The 25,332-nt window shown below is 37.1% G+C and overlaps 1 protein-coding gene across 8 annotated transcripts in view; it reads left to right on the top strand.

Moving 5' to 3' along the window:
* Nucleotides 1–24,433, top strand: part of tex2 (testis expressed 2) — a 69,510-nt gene extending 45,077 nt beyond the window's left edge. For 5 of the 8 annotated variants that reach the window (XM_077230609.1, XM_077230612.1, XM_077230611.1 and 2 more), the window contains exons 3-12: nt 4,968–5,168; nt 6,320–6,638; nt 9,156–9,364; nt 10,124–10,267; nt 10,356–10,455; nt 15,316–15,436; nt 15,976–16,086; nt 18,749–18,958; nt 20,904–21,024; nt 22,380–24,433. In XM_077230609.1, the coding sequence (XP_077086724.1) occupies nt 4,968–5,168; nt 6,320–6,638; nt 9,156–9,364; nt 10,124–10,267; nt 10,356–10,455; nt 15,316–15,436; nt 15,976–16,086; nt 18,749–18,958; nt 20,904–21,024; nt 22,380–22,508 (1,665 nt within the window). In that variant the 3' untranslated portion in view covers nt 22,509–24,433. The other 3 variants (XM_077230614.1, XM_077230616.1, XM_077230617.1) reach the window with 2 other exon arrangements.
* The last annotated feature ends 899 nt before the right edge of the window (nt 24,434–25,332 follow it).

Here is a 25,332-nt window from a genome sequence, read left to right as displayed (position 1 = left end):
ACAGAACTGGTTGCAACTCGGTGAAGTTGCCCTTAAACCCCCGTCCATAAGCCCCGTTTAGCCAACTGACTGTAGATTTACATGTACAGCATTTTCCTCAGTTAAGCTAATGATTTACATGGAAACTCATTTAAAATGTAGCCTACTTGTTTGCTTCTAATGATAATAAAGCAATGCTTTCAGTGGAATTTTTGTCAATTTTCCTTTTCATGATGATAAAGCGCTCTCAACATGCCCTGATCCATGTTGTGCTACACCTGCTAGGCGAGCGTTATATGGCATTTTTATTCAATGATGTAATTAAATAGCAGCCCTTGGGGTTTGACAGTTGCATCAGGTCATGTTGGATGTTGCTGATTACATGTTTCAATGCAGGACAATCCCTGAAAACTGTGTTTATACGTGTTTAACAGTATTAACTAGGGTGTGTGATCTGCATATTGCACTTACAGTTGACGATTTTGGCTCAATTAACTTATCCAGCATATATTTAGCTTCTGCTAGCCAGTTTGTTGAAGTTACCAGGGTTGAATTTGACTTTTTGAAATTAAGTCCTGGAAAACCCTTGAAAACAGCCACATTTATGAAAAGTGCTTGAATTATTGATAGACAATATATATGAAATTAGTGTTTAATTTTATAGATAAAACAATAGCTCATTCTGATATAGAGCCATTTCGCATGGCTATGAGTGTAATATTGCACATAAATATTCAAGTATATGATACAGCTTTCATCCTTCAGGTCAATCATATATTCATGGGTGGATATCTCTGTCATAGTGTCCTTTCAATGGGTAAAGTTACCAGTCATTGCATCTAGCTGCACTTTATGTGTACCATTTTGTTTTATTGGGTTATTTTTATTGATCTATTTACCTGTTTTTCTGAAGTTGAAAGATAAGTGAGATCTCTGATTGTAGTCCTTGAAAACCAAAAAAGTAGTGCTTAAAGTCCTGGAATTACATTTTACAGTATCCGTACGAACCCTGAGTTCCTTCCCTCAGTGTGTTTCTGCAAATTCAAGGAAAGTTGTGTGAATATCTCTATTTCCACAGGAATATATCAGAATATATTCCACATATTCCCTAAACGAAGTGTTGTTGACCCTTACCGGTTCAGACATTTAATCCTCCTGTTAAGTTGCGGTGCATCAACCTTTCGATAATGTTTTCAGGTCAGTTCAACTAAAAACAAGACGACTATAAAGAAACGTTCGTTAGAAAAGTGTGTAATGATTAAATGTCGCTGCTAACCAAATGTTTAAAAACAAACAGAATTGATTGAAACGGCAGTATTTAGATCTTGAAAAGGCATTAACTCGGTACATAACTCTCTCAACAGCTGTTAATAAGCACTATTTATTGGTAGCACAGCTTTTAAAAACTCCCAGACACCAATAATTAGCGATTATTCAGTCGCACTACAGCACATGTTGTATATCTGAAGGAGAGCTTGGATCAGGTAATGTAAATATGAGCATGAGTGTAATTATGAGCACGAGTATAATTATATATGTGGTCATCTGTCGTCATCGGTTGTTCTCCGAACTGAACTGAAAAAGAGGCACCTTATTGTCTAGCTTCTTTTATGACTTATGTAAATAATATTAGAAATATTACAATTTTACTGCATATACTGTATATAGAACATTCAGGGATGTTATTGTTTTCTTTTTAACTTAAACTTAAAAGTAAATTATGTTAGATGTTTGTGTTTAGATGCATACGCTTAACCCAGTTCATTGACTACTATTATTATCTGAGTTGGTGAATGTTACTTTTAAAAGCAATGCATTACAATATTGTTTTACATTCCAAAAAAGTAATTGTTACTTAGCTACATTTTATGGAAAGTAATGCGTTACATTACTTTTGCATTACTATATATATATATATATATATATATATATATATATATATATATATATATATATATATACATATATATATATATACATATACATATATATATATATACATACATGCATACATACATACATACATACATGTACGTCCTTTCTGAAGAAAAGTATTAATTTCTTTTAAAAAAAAAATTCGTATTGACCCCAAACATTTGAACGGTAGTGTGTGTGTATATATAGTATTTTTTTTTTGTTTGTTTGTTTTTTTGTGTATTCGATGAATACAGTCAGTCACAAGTGATCCACTCTCCAATCCAGAAGGAGGCACACGGTAATGTAATACTGCTTGCTAACAGTAAAAAGTCCAGAAGAGAGAAGGAGACTATGATCGATAGGTTTACATCAACCAGTGTTTCAACTGTGGAACGATATTAGGGCTGCACAATTTATCGAAATATCGCTAATGTATATATCGCGATATGCATATTGCAACAGCTTGCAATAACTGGGGTCATGAACAAAATACAAAGATAAAATCACTCCCTGTTTTTGGCTGAATAACTTTTGTAGTTTTTCATACAGTGAAAACTAAGCAGAGTTTTATTTTTACATTTGATTATTCAGTTTCTGTTGTTAAATAAACACAATGTACGCCTTCCTGAAACCCTAAACCCCGTGGTTTACACTGATATTAAAATAACACTTCTATTGCTACAATAAAACACTCTGTACACTTTCAGAAGTTGTAGGGATGTTTTATTGTCACAAAACGAAACATGAGTGTAGGTTATATCATTTAAAATATATTTTTAAGATAATTTAAGTTTATTTTACACACTTTAAGCATTATCGTATCGCATTTCGAGTATCGCATTATATAATGAGTTATCGCATATCGCATTTTTCTTCAATATCATGCAGCCCTAAAAGATATCAATAAAACAGTTTGAGAATATCTCATGAACTTTAGAGAGAAGCATCTCATATATGCCTATTCATATTTACTTAACCAGATAGTTATGTCTTATTGTCAGATACGTTGGTTGGGTTTATTATACGTGAGACAATTAGCTCTAGACAGAATGTCAAATACTGACGAGTGGTTAATTTACTTTCCACTTCTGCTTTTAGAGTTAATGATAATAACGATCAAAGTCCATCCAACTTTAAAGCAAGTTATATTGACAGAACACATGCTTTGAATACACAGAGCGTTATCTCCTGCTGGTGTAATAGCTAGTAGTAACATAGTTACTATAGTTAAAGTAGTTGTGTTAGTATTTTTAGTATTTCGTTCTCAGTGTGCCTTAAGCTTTAATCACAAACAAACCAGTGAAAATTGGGTTGTTGGGTTTTTTCAGTTGAACCGCTAATGATTTGAGTCTTGTCTCCGCTTAAACTGGGGGATTGAGCTGAAGAGTAATGTGTGGTGTCACAGGCTGATCTCCTGTGTAATATTAACACTGTCAGGCCTATCTGTATTTCTAATTACTGGTCCTGGTCAAGCAATGCTTTTCAAGGGTATTTTTCTCTAGTTTGCTTCCTAGATGCAAAGCACTGATTAGTTTTTTTTTTTTTTTTACCATATTATGGTCAGGTGGTTTTCATACGAGCCATCAAATAATCCTTTTATTTAGATTTTTCAGTTAAAGTGTTTAAATACAAAATTGCCCAAAATGAGAAACAACCATATAATTTTCTCTGAGAAAAATGAATCGCTTAGAATTTATTTTATTTTTTTTTGTATTCAAAACCACTCATAAGTTGCATTTTTTTTCCGCAATGTTTTTGTGTGTTGATTGTCCACTTGCTATGTTTAATTTCTCAGAAGATGGAAGCTGTAGGGTGTTCTCAGTCCCTTAATCACAGGTTTTCTCAATCGCTTTGGCTCAATTCTCGAATTATTTTTTTTTCTCAAAAAAATCAATTCAAATCTCTGATTAATTAGATTCTTGTTCACATCAGATTTGAATCTCTTATTGATGCAAGCAAATTGCATGTGTTTTAGCACATGTGTGCAAAAGCGTAAGTACAGTTGTCTACAATTTGCATAAGCTGCACATGGCTTGTTTATCAAAAATGATGATTTGATTCTCAGTGATATTGTCAAACTCTTCACAACTTCTAAACATTATTTCATTGCATGCAAAATTATGCATTTAGTGATAAAAATCTGTCAGACATGCATTTATATTCCATAAATATCTGACATGGAATGTTTGTAATGTCTGTTAAAGTGGCAAATAGCCTGACATTGTTTTGGAATAGTTATCACAATTTCATAATCAACCAATCAAATTTAGTACATAATATACATTGTACAATATATATATATATATATATATATATATATATATATATATATATATACATACATACCTAAACAGCAGCAGATACAGCAATACTGTATTAATACATTTATATTCAATTGTACTCCCTTAAAAAGTAACTTAGAAAAGTAGAAAAGTAATGGATTACGTTACTTTTGCGTTACTTTTTTCAGCTGGGTTATTCTGGATAACAGAAGAATACGATGCAGGAGAAAAAAAGTTTAACACTTACTTTACCAATAAAAACAAATAAATATATTGTCATTTTTGCTTATACTAAATTATCGAAGGTCAAAAGCAAGTATATTGGTCAAAAGTGAGATTAAATGCATAAAAGTTTGTTTTATTGAACATATTTAGTTATTGGAGGTTTGCATAGTATTCTGATTCTGCATTTCACTGATTTTATACATAATGAGGAATATTGAATCTTTTTTTTAATGCATGCTCACATTTAATCTAGAACTACAATAACCATCATGTTTCGACACAACGCCTCTGCACTTCGACAGAGAGCTGTCAGTCAATAAATGGGAAAACAAAGTAACTTGAGTCATGTAATCAGATTACTTTTTCAGATTTATTTATTTTTAAGTAACTTGTAATGAGTTACCCCCAGCAATGGTCATAGTTGTGATTTTCCATCAAACAGTTGTGACACTTGAGCTTAGAACTTCGTTTAGAAAAACGTGCTGAAGCGATTGAGAAAAACTGTAATACTGCTTATTTTTGCTTGAGTTGCCCGTTTGTTTAGTTGTGTGTTTCTGTACTCAGGGTTGGATGAATGAGATCTACAGCTACGACCCGGAGACGTATCACGCCACGCTCACACACTCAGTGTATGTGCGTCTGGAGGGCTCGGTCTTGCGCCTGTCCAAACCCAACCGAAACGTCCCGCGCCGGGCCACCTTCAGCGAGCTCAAGCCCGACGTCTCCTACGTCAGCCAGAAGATCTATGATCTCACCAACAGTAAGGTGGGTCCCTCTGTGCACTGTTCTTATATAACCGAGTGTTAAATGTCTGCAATGATTTCAGCCCAGAGCTTAAAATGTACAGGCCACTTTTAAATTTGGTTTTGTAGAGAATTGTAAGTATTCTATTGTTATATGCTAGTTTTTTTTGTCGAATACAAATTTAAGTTTAACTTTCATTGATGGAATGTTTTTTTCCTTGCATCTAAGCGGCTCTGATGAAGCATTTCTATGGATGCTTGTTTCCACCTCAAAGAAAAATAAAAAAGGTAATTGCGACTTTATCTCCACAATTCTGACTTTTTTTCTCACAATTTGCGGGTTTACATCTCGCAATTCTGAATTGTGTGATATAAAGTCGTAATTGTGTGTTATAAAGTGAGAATTGCGTGATATAAAGTCACAATTGTGTGTTATAAAGTGAGAATTGCATGGAATAAAGTCACAATTGCGTGTTATAAAGTGAGAATTGCATGATATAAAGTCACTATTGCGTGTTATAAAGTGAGAATTGCATGATATAAAGTCAAAATTGTGTGTTATAAAATGAGAATTGGTTGATGGTCGCAATTGTGTGTTAAAAAGTGAGAATTGCGTGATATGGTCGCAATTGCGTTATAAAGTCAAAATTGCGTGATATAGCCTAGTTGCAATTGTGTGTTATAAAGCCAGAATTGCGTGATATAGTCGCAATTGTGTGATATAAAGTCAGAATTACGTGATATAAAGTCACAAATGTGTGTTATAAAGTGAGAATTGCGTGATATAGTCGCAATTGTGTGATGTAAAGTGAGAATTGCGTGATATAAAGTCGCAATAGCATGTTATAAAGTCACAATTGTGTGTTATAAAGTGATAATTGCATGATATAAAGTCACAATTGTGTGTTATAAAGTGAGAATTGCGTGATATAGTTGCAATTTTGTGATATAAAGTGAGAATTGCATGATATAGTCGCAATTGTGTGTTATAGATTCGCAATTATCTACTAAAAATTTTTTATTCTGTGGCGGAAACAAGCTTCCATGGCATTTCACTAAAAACATTGTTCTTTTGCCAAACAAAACTATTTAAACCCTTTAAATAGACACTATTAATGTTATATTACATACTATATAACAAATGAAGGTTCAGTTTGAGTTGTGGTATTGCAGATCTACCTGGTGCCCCAGAGCCTGGCCAGGAAACGGGTGTGGAATAAGAAGTACCCGATCTGCATTGAGCTGGCCAAGCAGGACGACTTCATGGCCAAAGCTCAGGGAGAGAAGAGCGAGGCGTTGGAGGAGAAGACCCCTGTACTCGGAGAAAAGCCCGAGAGCGTGGGCATTAATGAGGAACCTAAGAGAGCACACACACAACCTGTGCTGTACCTGTTCGGGAGGACCGGGAGAGACAAGGAGGAATGGTTCAGAAGGATGCTGTTTGCTTCCAAACTGAAATACGAAGCCAAGAAGCCCTCGGGCCTGCCTACAAGTAAGAGTGACGTTCATATTTTTCTGAATAATAATGGTGCTTCATTCAGATCAGTAGTTCTTTCATTAAAGAGGCTTGTATGTAGAATTCAGAAAATTGTTTTTAGCGACACCGGTGGCCGTTAAGTGAACTGCAGCTGAAACTCACACTCGTGCACACGTAACGTAACGTACAAGAGACTGACCGTGATTCAACGACCCTGATATACTCGGGGCAAAATTCTTTCCTTATTTGCTTAAAAGTAAAAGTTGGAAATACGTTCGCAGCGCTTTGATTTTAACGAACATGCCCACCCTGCTATTTAAATTATAATTTAACAAAATAAACGCACAATAAAAATGTCAGTGGTGAGAAAGCAGCAGTTAAAGTCCCCCTGTGGTGGACATCCAGCTTTTAATGTTGTTTATATGTCTATGTGGTGTTTTTAATATGCTTTAAGACAAAACGTGTAAATTCATAAGTCGACAGCATTGCTGAGTATTTTCTCCTTAAAACTGCAGTGAACCAAAGACAGTCTCAAAACACGCTTTGAAATCGCTGATGTTTCTGACGTCACAAACTACCTTGTAACCAATCAGATCAACGTGTGATCGTCATCGAGTGGATCTCTGAGCTAAATGAGTGAGTGAGTGGAGGCGGGGCTCATTTGCATATTCATAGAACCACGCATACTAAATGAGGCAAGGGTGTCGAGTTACATTCAAGCTATTTTAAGACATGATGAATTTTTTTAAATATCAAACTACAGACCATATAGATCTGGCAATGTGAGACTATAGTTTGAATGAATCCCTTTTCTTTGCATGACACATTGACAGAATGGCTCTTTCGGTATTATCCTGAACGTTAGAGCTGCACGATGTATCGTTTTAGCATCGATATTGCGTTGTGCGCAGCCGCAATACATGTTCTTTCTCTTCTTTTGCGCTTGAACGGACACGTGCGCACAAAATTAAGTCAAAATGCCTGTCTCAGCGAGTATCCTCTTAAACACAGTCGGTTCTGTGTTGTAAACAAGAAAACGGATGCGTATCATTATATTGGATCCGTGCATTCGTCTTAAAGTGACAGCAGCCTAATAAACCTGCAGCTTTCTGTCCCCAATGTTAATCAAATAGAAACTTACTTTTGTAGCTTTATCTATTTATTTATTTGTCTTGTGCTGTTTATTTAATTTATACAGCGAAGACTATGCAGTGTTATTTCACATTTGATTATTCAATGTCTGAACCTGACAGTTGGATTTTCCTCAAAGATAAAGCACTGCTTATTTCATTTGTATCTTTGTTCTGCTGTATTTATCTATGCTTTCAATTAGTTTATCATTTTGATAATGCATAATAAATGCACTCTCAGATGCACTCTCCAACAAAATCACCCAAATTATCCTAGAATAATTCATTCTTTACAAATATAGCTGTTCAAACCATCTGGAGAAATTGTTTTCATATCGCAGAAAATCCAAATATTGCAAGATAAAATATATTTGTCATGATACCACAACTAACACTGTTTATGAATGAGGCCCATTAAAAGGACTGTTTCTTGCTGTTGTTCACATTTAAATTGATCATGGCCTTTACTCTGAGCAGGGTTTATAGTAATGATGTAAATACTCTACAAATGAAGCATTTGTTGAGGTTTATATCTGTTTGTATACAGAGTTTGAAACGAACACACCGGGTGTGTCAAAATCAACTGTGTTGGGAAACGCTGTCAAATCACGAGCCAATTTGTCATGTTACTTATTATGTTACTCGCTTTACTGGAGAAGTTTGTGTGAACAAATCTGCACAGATTTAATGCAAATACTCGTGAGTCCTCATGATATATTAAATGCAGCATATTACGCAGAATCTGCTCATATCTGGCTTACTCAAACACACACACACACACGTCACTACACAATAAATAACGGCACGCTTGTTCATTTACATTGAAGGAATAGTGAAGATTAGAAAAGCATTTGGTGAACAGAAAATACTTATTTACCAACATCCTACATTTGTTTGATGTTCTTTGTACTGTATTGATCTGTCCACCTAAAACCAATTTATGGTGAAAAAGATGAAAGAGGAAGAGAGGAGGATGACAGGATTTTCTTTTAATAAGAAATGAATGTAGACTATGAAATCCAAGTTTTATAATATATATATATTGATATAATTTTTTTTTCCATGTGTAAGAAAAAAAGAAATAAAACAAATGTGACGTAGTGGTTTATTTCTTTTGCCACCCCCTTTTTTTTTCTTTTTTTTTTTCTTTCTTTTTTGGCTAGTCGAAGTTCTGAATGGCCGGTAACTTACAAATTTAGTAGCCAAATTGGCCGGTGAGTGAAAGTTAATTTCAAATACTCTTTGTAAAGAGTCTGTAGCATTATGTCAATGATCTCTCTCTCTCTCTCTATCTCTCTCTCTCTCTCTCTCTCTCTCTCTCTCTCTCTCTCTCTCTCTCTCTCTCTCTCTTTCTCTCTCTCTCTCTCTCTCTCTCTCTCTCTCTCTCTCTCTCTCTCCTCAGGCTGTCTGTCTCAGAGTCGCAGCAGCAGTCGTGGCAGTCTGGATGAAGTGCTCCAGTCTCATCCCAGGCAGAAAGACCTCGGTGCCAGTGTCAAACAGAAGGTTCTGGAGTACAACGTCTACATGGCCAAATACGTGAGCCAGTCCACCGGCAGCCCGGCCGCAAGCCCTGTTCAGAGTGCTGGAAACAGCCCGGGAACCGCTAAAAAGGTCCATTAATCACAAAGCATCTTACATTTTAAAACCACACATCAAATAAACCAACTCAACCTAATGGTGTTGGGTTGGGCTGTTTACATGACACCGTTTTCAACTAAAAACGTAAAAAAATGTATGCGCTTTGGCCGTTCCTTTACACAACAACAGCCTGAAAACGCAAAGTTTTAAAAACGGGTTTTGTCCATGTAAAACGACAAAATCGTGAATCTCTTAAGACGATGACATCATGCACATGCGTATTACGCGTTCAGTCTATAGTGTTTCATCGCCATCTACTGGCCTGGCAGTAGAATACAACGTTTTTAGTCGTTTTCATGGACCCGTGTGAATGGGGATCGTTTTGAGAATGATCGGAAAACTCGGAAAACTCAAAGGAAAAACTTCAGTTTTAAGCATATCGTTGCCGTGTAAACGTAGCCTTAGTTGTAATGGTGTACCATTGGATAACCCATGTTCGGAAACATTTCTATAACCTGAAATCATACAAATTGGATACCATATTCTAACATGCTTGATGTTTGTTACATTTTCTAGAAACTGGAAACAGCGCATTGTGCTTAACCATGCTAACACCTAGCCTCTTGTGGCGTATTTTGGTGAAACACTTGGGTATCTTTTAGAAATATTACGCACACTTAGTGCAAAGCTTCCTCATTGCCAGAAAACAGTGAAGTTAGTAGCGCTCTTGTAGTGTGTGATGTTCCTTTAGTATCTTCCAGTGAAGTATGTTCTGTTGTGTTTGTCTCATAGTTTTCAGAGAGTCGTGAGCAGGAGGCCGAGTCCGAGGCCTGGGTCAATGCTCTTTTGGGTCGCATTTTCTGGGACTTTCTTGGAGAGAAATACTGGGCTGACGTGGTGTCCAAGAAGATCCAGAAAAAGCTGAGTAAGATCAGGGTGAGTCCCTATGGGTGTACATCTCAGACCAGACTATCTGACTGTGTGTTTCACTTCAAACAGTAACTTTGTGTATTGTTAATTACAGCTCCCGTACTTCATGAATGAGCTGACCCTCACTGAGCTGGACATGGGGATATCCATTCCCAAGATCCTCAGCTCCTCCAAACCATCTGTGGATCACAGAGGTAAGGCCTGGTCTCGACTCCTGAATTCATATTATATTATATCAGGGCTTGACATTAAAAACCATGCCAAATGCGTGTGTATTTCAGCAACACACTCCTATTATCCATTTTGGCAGGTTGAATTTTATATAATATACATTCTTAAAGGCATGTGAAACATAAAGGCATGTGAAATAATACATTTAATATAATTAATCTTTAATAAAACATTTAATATTCTAAATACAACTTAACTGAGTCAGTGGAAATTAATAAAACAGAAAGTTAAGTGAACAAAATCACTTTTACTGTGAACTTTTGCACTGAAATCTTAAAAAAAAAGTTCACCTTACTTTCACAGTTATTCTAACTAAACTTTATAAGTTCAAATAACTTTAAATTCGACAAGTTGTACATACTTAATATTTTGAGTAAATAGAACTTAATGCAGTCAGTGCAAAAAAAGATATCTCAAAAAGTTAATTTTTTTTAGTGTACCTTCTTGAAACTTCTGACAACATGTAAAGTTTGCTTATGGATCAGCTTATCCGTGTAGTAGTAGTCCGTGTACATTCAATTTTACATCCACATGCGTGTAATAGCCACTTAGGTGGGTTGAATTGTATATAATGTACATTTTTCCATTGTAGTCTTTTAAAAAGGCATGTGAGATAATTAAAATTTATAATTAAAATTGTGTGCTCACACCCAAAGTGCGGCTCATAAAGACAAGTATATTGGCAATATAAAACAGTTTAATGGGTCCGTGTGTCGGGTCTTAAAGTGACAGTAGCCTAATATACCGGCCGCCAAATTATTAGATGATATTAAAAATATCTATGTATCGATGTCAAAATTATGGCCAGTGAACGCTGTAGACACTATAATAATATACTGATCCAACACCTTTTAAGAGCATGTAGCAGTAATCAGCATGCACTTTTTGTTCATGATTTATAACTTTTTCTTCAACCACCAGAACACTCTCATTCACATTTATGCATTTGGGCTGATGCTTTTATCCAAAGCATTGAAGGTTTACACTTCATCAGTTTCTGCATTCCCTGGAGCCCATGCCCTCTGTGTTGCTCTGCTCTTGAGCTATAGGAGGACTATAATACTAAAACAGCAGAGAAAGGAGATTTAAAGTATTAGGGTTATGTCTGGTTAATATTAGTATATGTTTGAATTTTTTAATCTTATCTTAAGACTTATTTATTCACTCTGCCTTTTAACACTCCATAGTTTGTCATCCTGGGTTTCTCTTTTATTCTATTGATGCTCATTACTTATTTTAGCTTGTTTGGTAAATATGTATTATTTTACTCTTTGTAAAGCACTTTGGTCAACTTTGGTTGTGAACGTGCTCTAGATATAAATGATTGATTGATGATTAAGTATTGAACCAGAACCAATAAGTATTACCTGGGCCCATAGCAAGAGCTATTGGTTACATTTTCATACATTTTATTTGAAGTTTTGGTTCTTTCAGCAGTGTCTTATGATCTTTTTCATCTCTTAATAAAAGAAATGTCTATTCATACTCAATGTTAAGCCAGTTCACCTTCATTTATAAAAGAGATTATTTTGGCTTTACAGCAGCTCTAGAATAAAGTTATTGTCCAGCTAAAGTTAGTTTTGATTGATTCACTTCCATCGCAAAGATCATTAGTTATTAACTTAGGGGCTGCTAACACGACACCGTTCTAACAGAAAACTGAAAACATTTAATGCATTCTGGCCGTTTATTTGCACGACAACTGTGTTTGGTGCTCGAACGCAAACCTTGAAACAGGATCCGATGTGCAAGCATTGATAATTTTTTTAAAACATTATCTCCGCGTTATGCGCGTTTGAATATATATGTGCGCAGGCGTGTAGTCTTTCTCTACAAATTGACCTCACCAAATTACTAGTCAGGCCTTAAAAATTCATAATACATAATTTTTGTGTGTGTCTATGCCTATTACGCACTGTGCCGATGGAGCGGCACCCCTGCAGTTACTGCTCCGGTGGATGTGTGTGTGTGATTTGGGAAAAGGCCAGACCCCTGCCATAATTGTTAAACTTCTCGTTCGTCATCTAGGAAGCGGCCCGCTGGGTTTAGAGGATCAGTGTGTGTCTGAGCCAATCAGAGAGGAGCAAACTCCTGCGCTGACCTTTCACTCGCTCGGAGGAGATCCAGGGGTTCACTAGCGACTCCTGCATCGGTTTAATCAGTGTGTCCTCATGCTGGGTGTAGACTTCAGCCAGATTCATTTCGGGGGTGATGTTTGAATCAGGGAAATGTCAAGAAAAGTAATGCTGTGCATGTTTTTCAGGGGACAACATGCAAATTTATACAGGTGACTGACTCTGTACTTTTCTGACTCAACAAGCCACCAAAGTAATCGTGTGAAACTTAATGTATGCAGTTGTGGAGAGGCTAGCGATAACAAGTTAGCTTTGAAAGTATGAGATCCCACAGTCCCTTCAGAGCGTCTCCAAAGACACGTCTCCTTTAAAACACGATAACACAGACTGCAGAAACGGTTAAACTACCTTATGTCTCAAAGCACATTACATTACAATAATAATGAATGTAAACATCTTACAGAGCCACATGACTGCTGCAGGTTCATTTCAGCGTTGATGGTGTTGATATAGAAACGCATAAACCCGAGTCTGAGGACGTGAACAGCTCTGTTTTGAATGTCCCGGGTTATTACGGTTACGACATGGCCTGAACGCAACATAAGCTTGAGGTTTTGGTTCAGTAGAAACTGTACGGCACTCATAAGCCGCGTTTCAATTTACCCTTCAAATTGTGCAAATTGAAAATACACCAAATAGAAACGTGTCAATTTTGCAAAAACTCCCATATATCGCAAAAACTTTTTAATGCTCGTATGAGGTGTTTTTTCAGGCAATTCGAAACAGGAATATTTCACAAAACTGCAATTTTACAGTCACCTGATGTACGTACGTACATTTGGACAGAAGACGAGACACGGCTGTTCATTAAACTCCTAAAAGACTAAAGAATCACAAAACAACAAAGAAATGCCACAGTTTATCAAGATCTTGAAGCAGAAATGAGGGAGAAACTCCCAGAAACTCCTCATATGAGCCGCTCACTGTATAAGAGTCTTTCCTACGACTACATCTCCTTACATTAACAATAACTGTGATACATATTCCAATACATATGTTGACAGCCAGGTAGGACATCCTATCATTGAATTTGGACCGAATGTAATAATTGGATTAACGTTTTTTTGTTCCTGAGACTTCCAGAGAATATATACTCACCTAAAGTATTATTAGGAACACCTGTTCAATTTCTCTTTAATGCAATTATCTAATCAACCAATCACATGCCAGTTGCTTCAATGCATTTAGGGGTGTGGTCCTGGTCAAGACAATCTCCTGAACTCCAAACTAAATGTCAGAATGGGAAAGAAAGATGATTTAAGCAATTTTGAGCATGGCATGGTTGTTGGTGCCAGACGGGCCGGTCAGAGTATTTCACAATCTGCTCAGTTACTGGGATTTTCATCCACAACCATTTCTAGGGTTTACAAAGAATGGTGTGAAAAGGGAAAAACATCCAGTATGTGGCAGTCCTGTGGGCGAAAATGCCTTTTTGATGCTTGAGGTAAGAGGAGAATGGGCCGATTGATTCAAGCTGATAGAAGAGCAACTTTGACTGAAATAACCACTCGTTACAAACGAGATATGCAGCAAAGCATTTTTGAAGCCACAACACGCACAACCTTGAGGCGGATGGGCTACAACAGCAGAGGACCCCACCGGGTACCACTCATCTCCACTACAAATAGGAAAAAGAGGCTACAATGTGCAAGAGCTCACCAAAATTGGACAGTTGAAGACTGGAAAAATGTTGCCTGGTCTGATGAGTCTCGATTTCTGTTGAGACATTCAGATGGTAGAGTCAGAATTTGGCGTAAACAATGAGAACATGGATCCATCATGCCTTGTTACCACTGTGCAGGCTGGTGGTGGTGGTGTAATGGTGTGGGGGATGTTTTCTTGGCACACTTTAGGCCCCTTAGTGCCAATTGGGCATCGTTTAAATGCCACGGCCTACCTGAGCATTGTTTCTGACCATGTCCATCCCTTTATGGCCACCATGTACCCATCCTCTGATGGCTACTTCCAACAGGATAATGGACCATGTCACAAAGCTTGAATAATTTCAAATTGGTTTCTTGAACATGACAATGAGTTAACTGTACCAAAATGGCCCCCACCGTCACCAGATCTCAACCCAATAGAGAATATTTGGGGTGTGGTGGAACGGGAGCTTCGTGTCCTGGATTTGCATCCCACAAATCTCCATCAACTGCAAGATGCTATCCTATCAAAATGGGCCAACATTTCTAAAGAATGCTTTCAGCACCTTGTTGAATCAATGCCACGTAGAATTAAGGCAGTTCTGAAGGCGAAAGGGGGTCAAACACAGTATTAGTATGGTGTTCCTAATAATCCTTTAGGTGAGTGTACATGTACATGTTTGAATATTTAGACCACTCCTGTTAATGATTGCTATCAGAGTTTCAACCAGTGTAATGGTAAAAAGTGTTTATTAAATGTTTATATAACAAAGTGCCTAGCCTACCTTTAATTATAAAAAGATGATGAAAAAGTGTAATAATAATATACATACATTACGAAAATATATCATATAATTTAGAGAATATGTATACAAACGTTATTCACAATTCAGGATATAAGACCGAATGAGGGATTGTTCTCTGGTTCTTGTTTCATGACAAGTTAGTGGAGTATTGCAGATGAAACCATACCTGAAATAAACAAACATTACATTTAATGCAGTGACATTCATTTTTAAGTGTGACCAAATGTCTCCTTTCTTAGGCCTTTGGTTTGACCTGGAGATCTCGTACAACGGTTCCTTTCTCATGACTCTTGAAACCAAGATGAACCTGACCAGACTGGGTAAAGAGGGAGAAAGCTTAGGAGAACAGGGAAAAGAAGGGTAAGAGAATGATTGACACTTCAGAAGACCAATGTTGTCAGACGTTCCTTGCCACGGTTTTTCCAAATATCAAGGCTTCTTCTTTTTTTTTTTTCCTGTGTTCTTTTGATGGGTTATTTTTCTGTTGGATGTATTTATCATTTACTCTTTTTGCTGTTTCCGCTGGACTCATTTCTTTGTGGATGTGATCTCTTAATGGTGAGTTGAATCAGGGCTTTTCTGAAGTCTCTAATTATGTTGTACATGTTTTCCCTGCTTTCTTCCACAAATGTTCTGCATGTGCTCACGGAAGCTCTTTTCCAAACCCTCGATTAAGCTTTTTATCTGAAACACTCAAATGATGCCTAAAAGTGTTATAGTTCACTAAGGGTTTGGAACAGACCTTTCATTTTTATGGAGAATTTTTTTTTTTTTTTTTTTTTTTTTTTTTACTGTATTTTAGGTGTGTTGCAAGAGCTTAGCACATTCGCTTGCTCTCAAAAAGCCAATTATGATGTAAATATGGCGCTTAAGCTCTTTCTGTTTGTGTGATGCACTAGACCCAGACCGCGCGCTTACTTCCTGGCCGACAGTGATGAAGAGTCATCGAGTGCAGGATCCTCTGATGAGGAAGAGACTGCCGAAGTGCCAGAGATTACCGGATTGGAAGGGTGAGATTATTTTTTTCTGTGTTTAACAGTTCGGTCTGAGAGTCAAAATGGCTACGTTTACATGCAACAAAGTAATCTGTCAGGCCTCGTTTACACTGTCAGTGAAATGTGTCCCAATTCAGATGTTTTGCTCATATGCGACACAGATCGGATGTGTTCTACGACCGTGTGAACAGGAAAAAAACGCATGCATTCGGATATTTCGAAATCGGTTTCAGGCCTTGTTCATATGTGGAGATAAATCACATATAAATGAGATATGTGGCAATGCGACTGTCATGTAAACAGGCAGATCTGATTTTCTGAGGCACTAGGCTACGTCTCCGTGCTTTTGAAGGTGCATTGTGTCATATTTCTGAGGATCTATTGACAGAAATGCAATATAAGATCCATAACTATGTTTTCAGTGGTGTATAAAGACCTTACTTAATGAACTGTTATATTTGTATTACCTTAGAATGAGCAGTTTCTATCTACATACACACATTTTATTTCTCGTGCCATTTGCGCCAAAACTAGGTCTTGCATGCATATGATACGCAGTTTTCGCGTGCATATGATACGCACTTTATGGCGTGTAATACACGCACACTCCACACACCCCTAATCCTACCCAAGGGATTACATGCACGCAAAACTATTTTTGCCATATAAATGGCACGAGATAACAATTTGTGGTATAGATAAACACTTTCGTGAGATCGTGTTGTATGTTCCCAGCAGTCCTGAGATCTCTCTCGCACACAATAACTGAAGCACATGCACAGCTGCAATGATGGACCTTTTCCTCCTCCTACGCCTCAAAATCATGCTGATGTTTGGAGAACTTTGTATATATCGCAGAGCTAGCATCAAGCATGTTTTGCATTCGTCTATCTGTGCAAGAACCACTTTAAGCATGCGGGATGTTTCAGCTCTATGTCAAGTGTAAACACATGAATCAGATATGGGTCACAATTGAAAGAATGTGTAAATGGACGGTCAAAAAAATCAGATATAGGCAACAAATCAGAATTGGGCTTCAAGACCTGCAGTGTAAACGAGGCCTTAGTAATGGGATTGACGCCTCAGTCAGACTCAAGTCTTCATGTAAACCTCTTAATGGATCCGATTGAGCTCGATCTGAAAGAGATTTCGATCGGATTGAAAGGGGGGGTTTATTTCTCTTCTAATCCGATGGAGTTCCTTTCCTCCTCTATTTGGGCAATGTGTGGAGTCACAGTGAGTGCATGAGAGAACACACAGTCCCTATATTATATACCCCTGAAATTCCAAAGCAGCATCACATCTCATCGCCAGGATGATGAGGAGAAAAAAACAAACAAAAAAAAACGTTTTTTGTGTGCGCTGCATACACTTTATGTCTTACAGTGGGGGAGGAAATTGAGTGTTATCCGCGCGGGTGTGCCGTCCAGGGGTTGGGTGTGTGTGTTTGTACTTCTGGGTGTGCACAGATACTGCACGTTAAAGTCATAAAGTCGCATTACTTGATGATTATTGTTATTGTTTGGGGGATTGGGAGGAGAGCGGGAGGACGAAAGAAAGAGTAAAAGATCTTAAATTAATGAATACCTTAAAACACTCAACACGCCTAAAGGATATGATGGAAACCAACGGCTGTTAGACGGAAGGAGGAGATAGTTCATTAGTGAGATATTTTCTCTCTTGTTGACAATCCTTGGCCCAATGTTCTCTTTCACCACAGACTGTGGATTGGCTATGTTTACATGCAACCAAATACTTCGTTAGTAATCGGATTGAAGGCTCAATCGGACTGAAAAGCCTTTATGTAAACACCTTAATTGTTCCGATTGAGCTCGATCCGAATAATACTTCGATCGGATTGAAAGAGGTGATTTATTCATTTTCTAATCCGATCGAGAGAACATGTAAACACTTGATCGGATTGAAAACCCAAACTGAAAAGACTGCGCACGTGCAATGACGTTGAAATAGCGCAATGATGAATGACGTGAGGAAATGGCTGTTCTTCCTGAGGAATAAAGTGTTATATAATATAAACGAGTGTCCCCTCCTTCTAAACTTCTCCTTCACTTTCACTCAGCGTCAGTGAAGTGGAGCAGGACGACGGCCCACCAGTCCTTGTTTCAGACTCTCATCCACAGACGACTAGTTTTGGGCATTTTTACTGCGTGATAAATATAAGCAGCGTGGCACAACGGTTCTTATGCTCATAGTCTCCAAATTATAACCAGAAATGAATAAATATTAAGTTTGCTGTTTAAAACAAATAAAGAACCAATGTAGGAGAATGGTTATTATGCGCAAACAGCAGGAAACTCTACGCATGTCAAAAAATCTATCCCCATTTGAAGCTTGTGACATATAAACACACACATCAACTCGATCACGTTTAGCGTTCATGTAAACACTACATCCGGATTCATCAATCAGAATGAATTGAGTCCGACTGAAACAAAAGTTGTGCATGTAAACGTAGCCAAAGATGGGCGAACCCTGAATCCAGTTTTTATCTAAAGCAATTTTTGTAATCCTTATATAAGAGCTCTTTTATAGTATTTCAACTTGTTACTGTGAAAATACCCAAGGAAACTTGCATGGCATTAAAACGCCAACCAGCCCATCAAAGATGGCCACACACCTGTAGAAAACACTGCCTGAATAACTCTTTTCTTCACAGTTATGTTGGCGGACACCGATCCAGCAAAATCATGCGCTTTGTGGACAAGATTGCCAAGTCCAAGTATTTCCAGAAAGCCACAGAGACGGAGTTCATCAAGAAGAAGATGGAGGAGGTGTCCAACACCCCGCTGGTGCTGACAGTGGAGGTCCAGGAGTGCCAGGGGACGCTCGCGGTCAACATCCCACCGCCTCCCACTGACCGCATCTGGTACACTGCATTCATGTCCTACACACACGTGTACATGCGCTTATAGATGCGTGCAGAGTCAGCGTTCCTACAGATAGGCCTACTGGAAAATGAAAATTTAAGTACTTTTAGGTACTTTTCAAGCACTACTTTTTTGGTTTTCAAGGACTACAATCAGAGAGCTCACTTATCAAACATTATCTTTATTATCTTTCAAATTTCATTATCTTTCAAACTTATTCCCATATATATATATATATATATATATATATATATATATATATATATAATTTCTTATTCAAACAAAATCCTGTCACCCAGTATCTCCTCCCTTCCTCTTTCATCCTTTCCAACATAAATGTGTTTTAGGTGGACAGATCAATACAGCACAAAAAAAATTGGATGTTGGAAAATATGTCTTTTCTGTTAACTAAATGCTTTTTAATCTTCTCTATTGCTTCAATATAAATGAACAAGCGTGCCGGTATTTATTGTGTAGTGACGTGTGTGTGTGTGTGTGTTCGAGTAAACTAGATATGATCAGATTCTGTGCAATACACTTTATTTAATATATCATGAGGACTCGCGAGTATTTGCATTAAATCTGTGCAGATTTGATTACACGAACTTCCCCAGCAAAGTGAGTAACATAATAAGTAACACGACAAATTGGCTCGTGATTTGACAGCGCTTCCCAACACAGTTGATTTTTACGCTTTTGTCGTGTTGGCGGGTGTTCGTTTCAAACCCTGTATGTATCCTTCGCTGCCTTTGATATCCCACAATCCTGTGCTTTCCCTTCTAAAAAACAAAGATGTCATCTGAAAGTTGTGGTTGGTCGTCAGTTTGTGTGTAAATGTACATTTTTAACTAATGTTTTCCACTTCTGATGTCATATCTAGCGGGAAATTCCTGTTGTAGTAATTAAATATTAGCTCAGTTCTCACTGAAGCTCTATTGTGCTGTAGATCATTAAACCGCTACGCTGCATCAGACGTTATGCTACCTCAGTTTCGTCAGATCCCGTCATGCGTGTAAAGTAATTTCCTGATAAGGCAGCAAGGGCGACACATCTGTGTTTATAAGGCAGCCAGCATCTTTAATGTTGCTATCATGCCCTCTGCTGGTCATCATTCAGGACACCTGTCATGATAGTTAATTGGATTTAAAGAGTTCATTGCACTGATGAAGCTCACGAAACCTTTCAAAAAAGAAAAATTTTTGCCAAAAATCAAAAGTAAGAAATAAGGAATTATATTTTACTCAAATATGTGTTTTTATGGGCCATTAAGATTTATTTCTGACAGTAAACTTGTTAGGTAGTTAACCCAAAGATTATCTCACCCTCATGTCGTTCCAAACCATAAGACTTTCATTCATCTTCCAAACACAAATGTGTTTAATGAAGTTGATGACATAAAGAGATCGTAAAACTAATCCATATGAATCCAGTGGTTTAGTCCAAACTTTCTGAAGAGACTCGATCACTTTATATGATTAACAGATTGAATTTAGGCTTTTATTCACACTTTAACATTAATCAACTCACAGATTGTTATGGTAAACAGAAGCTCAAGCATGAGAACCAATGAGGTTAATTTTTGCTACACGTTTGAGCTTCTGTCTGTTTAATTGTAAATAAAACCCTCAATTAAATCTAGCGGTTTAGTCTGAAATTTTCTGAAGAGACTCGATTCATATGGATTCGTTTTACGATCTCTTTATGAACTTTTTGAAGCGTCAAAGTGGTAGTTGCTTAGTCTGTCAATGAAGGGACAGAAATCTCTCATTTGTGTTCCCAAGATGAACGAAAGCCTGACAGGTTTGTGAACGACATGAGAGTGATTGTGACCATTATTATAATGTTTGGCTGAACGATCCCTTAAACCATCCTTATGGTGAAACTGTTTTCAGAGTGAAGACTTGTGTGTGGACATGTGCTGATGTGTGTGTTTGTTTATTTCAGGTATGGTTTCAGAAAGCCTCCTCATCTGGAACTGAAAGCTCGGCCTAAACTGGGCGAGAGAGAGGTTACTTTTGCTCATGTGACAGATTGGATAGAGAAAAAACTAGATCAGGAGTTTCAGGTAAATTGGTTGGTCTTCTTAACGGTGTTATTGGTTCTCGAGGTCCAGTTTGATCAAGGCTGAAGCTCAACAGGACAACATTCGAAACCTTGGCATTATTGGTCGTGTATCACGTTACTGTATAGACCAATCGACAGAAATGAGTATAGTATAGTTCCCTCGACAAAAACACAATAGAGAATGAGAACTTGTTCTTAACCTGGTTAAATAAAGGTGAAGTAAAAAAAAAATAGGATTCTCCCATAGGCTTTTGGATTATTGCTAAAAAAAAAAGCTCTGTGATCAACAGAAGTTTATGATAATTGTACATTTTGTCCATCAAGATAAGTATCGCAGCTTTAATGAATTTTGAAGCCTAAATGCGGTCGCCAGAAGTAAAAAGCTAAAGGTAGATTATGAACGAATTACACCACGGTCCACAAATTCAGCGTCACAAAAACTGAGAGTTGTCAGAAGCTTAATGATGATCTAAAAACATTTTCCCAGAACGTTAGAATGGTTAATAAGAGCACAATTATAAGCATAGCGAGTTTACCTGTCCAGCGTGATGATGTTTAATCTCTTCAACAGACTCTGTCGTAACACATTTAGCAACCGCCTTTTTCCAAGACGCGTAACAGCTCCAAAAAAACACCAGTGGCTAATACTGATGTATTTTATGTCGTTGAATAAAACGTGAAAGTTCACCACAGATCTTATTTCAGCCATTTAACCAAAACCCCGTTCAAAAAAACCATTGACTTCGGGACCGGAAGTGCTAAAATGCTAACTCATTTTAGCCAACAAAGTGATGTCATACCGGCACTTCTCTATTAGTGGTTCACTTCTGTAATTAAGAGCTGCAAACCCATAATTACCCGCCAAATACATGCATGTTCCTTCAAATACACTTTAATTTAAGGTGTTATAGTGTACACAAATACTGTGCCGTATATTAATTATCAACACGTGCTTATTCTAATAATAATTGTAAATCAGGCATAATTTACCTAGTAAATGTACTTAACTGTACATGTAACGTGTAACAAGGAAACTATAAAAAAGGGTTACACTTTATTTTAAGGTGTAATTATATATTTAAGTATTGAGTAATAAACTACATGTACTTACTATAGGGTAAGGGTAGATTAAGGTTTGGTTTGCATGTAATTATGCATAATTTACTGTTATTACAACGGTAATTACGTGTAACATATGTAACAAGGATTCTAAAATAAAGTGGTCAAAATGAACACAGTAAATCGTATAAACGCCAAACGTTCCTCACTCCATATTCGTTAGCTGATAATAGACGAGTTTATGATGTTTGTATTGTCATCATTACTTGATTCTCTTTCCCCTCTTGCCTTCCGCAGAAAATTTTTGTAATGCCAAACATGGATGACGTCTGGCTGCCTATCATGCACTCTGCCATGGACACGCGATCCGATGCCAATGCCTTGAAGGACGAGGACGACCCCGAGGAATCCCTGGATGACATGTGAACGTGCGTTTCTGTGGAAAGCGGAAGATAAACACTCAAGTCCCATGAGGGCAAGACTATACCTGACTTGAAGATTACAGGTGCCATATTGCCCATTGAACACAGCTGTGAAAAATACCAACACATCCATAACTAAAAGAAAGGACAAAATTGCTTGCTTGCTTTTGATTTGATTGGGACAGTCCCGAATGCACATGCTGTTGGCCCTCAAAAACAGGATTAAAGAGGTTTTGGTGATGCGTACAGGTCAATATGTGTCTTGGTTAAGTGTACTCTACCTCGGTTTGATGCACGCTGACTTACCAAAAGTCCCGGGGTCGCATGGCACAACCTAAACTCTTACCCTGTGATAGGCCTAAGGCCTGGTCAGCTGATTTGATTCACAATATCACAGGACTTTTAGTACGACAGCTTTTGAGGGTTTGATATTTGAAGACATGATGCGTTATAAACACTAGTAAATGGTCATTTTAACCAAACCTAAAAGCCAGTTTTGATTTACTCATGATTGTCATACGCTTCTAAGCAGCAAATACTTGTTTAGGCTCAACAGACCTAATAGTACACCATTTTTTTCTTCCATTCACCGCTGCCTGAGCCCTCTGTGTGGCGTCCGATTATGCAATTAGATCAATCTCACTGTGCTCAAGAGGGAAACCAGCCAATAACCCCTCGTTCCTTAGCGATCCCGACTCAAACAGCCTATTCTAGTGGATTCATAGGTTTACATCTGCAGGCAAACAAACATGCTAACAATGCTAATGTGCATATTTAGGATAGCTAAATAAACCGGCTCATAAATGCTCCCCCATATCATTGTATAGCTTTAGTTTGTTATCTAATCAAGTGTATTTTGGTGCATATTCCCATCACAGAACCCAAAAAGATCTGTTGGTCAATGAAGGAAGGATAATTCACCATGGCTATCCCTTGGGAATTTCCTATTGGCTTTGAGAATAGTGTTTGTTTTTTGGGATTGTATGATTAAAATGAGATCTGTAGTAAACATAACCTAAAGAGACATCACATTTTTACATAAATTACACATCTAATGTAAACTTGAAGCTGCTGTTTTGTTGCTTGGTAAAGAGTACAACCCATAAACAAACATCCTCGTGGTGTTTCTTAAGAAATACGGTTCATAAACCTCACAGGAACGTCCCATGGCTTTGAAAACCAATTCTCCTGAAGACTGAATGGCTTTATTTAGGTTGTGTGACACTCTCGCCATAAAACCGTTAATATAAAGTGAAGAAGATATGATTATGGTCATTATTGACTTGAAATTACCATGATTTTGCGTTGACCACAGTGTTTTATGTGGTGGATTATTGGGCTAAAAATAAGTGCTATTCCGATGTTGTGTACATGTGGAGAAGATTGTTGAATGTATAAAGTGTTTTCGTCCACCTTGTTTGGCATATTTTATCATCAAGTGTTAATATCTGTGTTGTTCATCGTCAGGTTTTTTCTTTTTTACTGCGCTTGCAGGTCATATGGTGTATTAATAATAAATCAGGTAGGTAGTTTCTGTTGGATTATCAGTGGCAAGTGATTTGCCAAATAAAATATCATGAATGAATTTTGACATTCATACATTATCAGATACTTTACATGTATTGAGAGATCTGAGAAAGTGTTTTATATCCAACGAACATGACAAGGTCTGTATCTTAGCTGGCGCTGAGGTGTCAATGAACGTAAATTGTGGTTATTTCCACATTCATTTTGGAATAAAAGTCCAAATAATCAATCCTACATGTACTTTGATTTCAATGTGTTTACTTTGAATGCGTTTGTGCTACAATATTGCCATTCACAATTGATCTTTTTTGTGCGCTCTGCCAAACGCTTCTTCCTATATTATGTTCGGCCATATTGACGACATGATTGTGTGTGAAAATTGATAAAAGGCTTTTGCAAAAATAATTCCAGTGTTATTTTTTGTTTGAATGTAGGGTGATATTGGGACATGGTCAAATGGGACAGTATATAACTATGGAGTTTATTTTCACGCCTAATGAGTGACCACATGATCAAAAAGGGATGCCCTCATTGGTGTGACATCATGAAGTGAGGGAAATGACAAGCTTTTGCTAGTTTTAATAAGGTCATAACTATTTTACACAGACTTCTGATGGAAACATGAATATGATGCACTACTGCAACGAAATCAGTAAAACAATTAGTTAATTTCATGTTTATATTCTCAGAATTGGGTTGTTTTTATTTTGTCCCAGTTTGGGTGATGGGATGGCATGATTTTAGGTGATTTGGACCATGTTTAAAGGCTTAGTTTAATAAAATAGTTAACCTTGCAATAGAGAATCAATATGTAACTTTGTATGCTCTAAATCTAAAAAACCCAACATTTTCATTGTGCAAAACCTGAAACATGTTCATTAACTAGCTGGATTATGCTAAAATAATAAAACTACCCAATTCTGAAAATAGAATATATATATATATATATATATCTGGGAAGGAGTTATTCATCCATCCTAAAGTCAACAAAAATTGGGAATGTTTATAATCATTTTTTTATTACAAACTTTACCTTTTACACTTCTCAACTTTTGAGTTCAAGCCTTTAACCTCAATTACACGAGTTGTGTGAATTTATAAATTAAGTTAAACTTGGGCTCTTAAAGAACAAAAAAGATTTTCACGTATATAAGGTGTGCTGTCAATCACATGAAGTGTTACCAAAAAAAGATTCATTAAAGTTTGTCATGCATCCTTACATGCTAATATAAACTCGTTTGTTCAAATGGATAGAGTACATATTCAGTATAACAGAAACACATCATGTGTTCAGATAATGT

This window comes from Siphateles boraxobius, unplaced genomic scaffold (genome assembly GCF_051911475.1).
Source record: "Siphateles boraxobius isolate OS27281-9 unplaced genomic scaffold, OSU_SipBor_1 15, whole genome shotgun sequence".
Lineage (NCBI taxonomy): Eukaryota > Metazoa > Chordata > Actinopteri > Cypriniformes > Leuciscidae > Siphateles > Siphateles boraxobius.
This window is presented reverse-complemented; position numbering and strand designations above follow the sequence as displayed.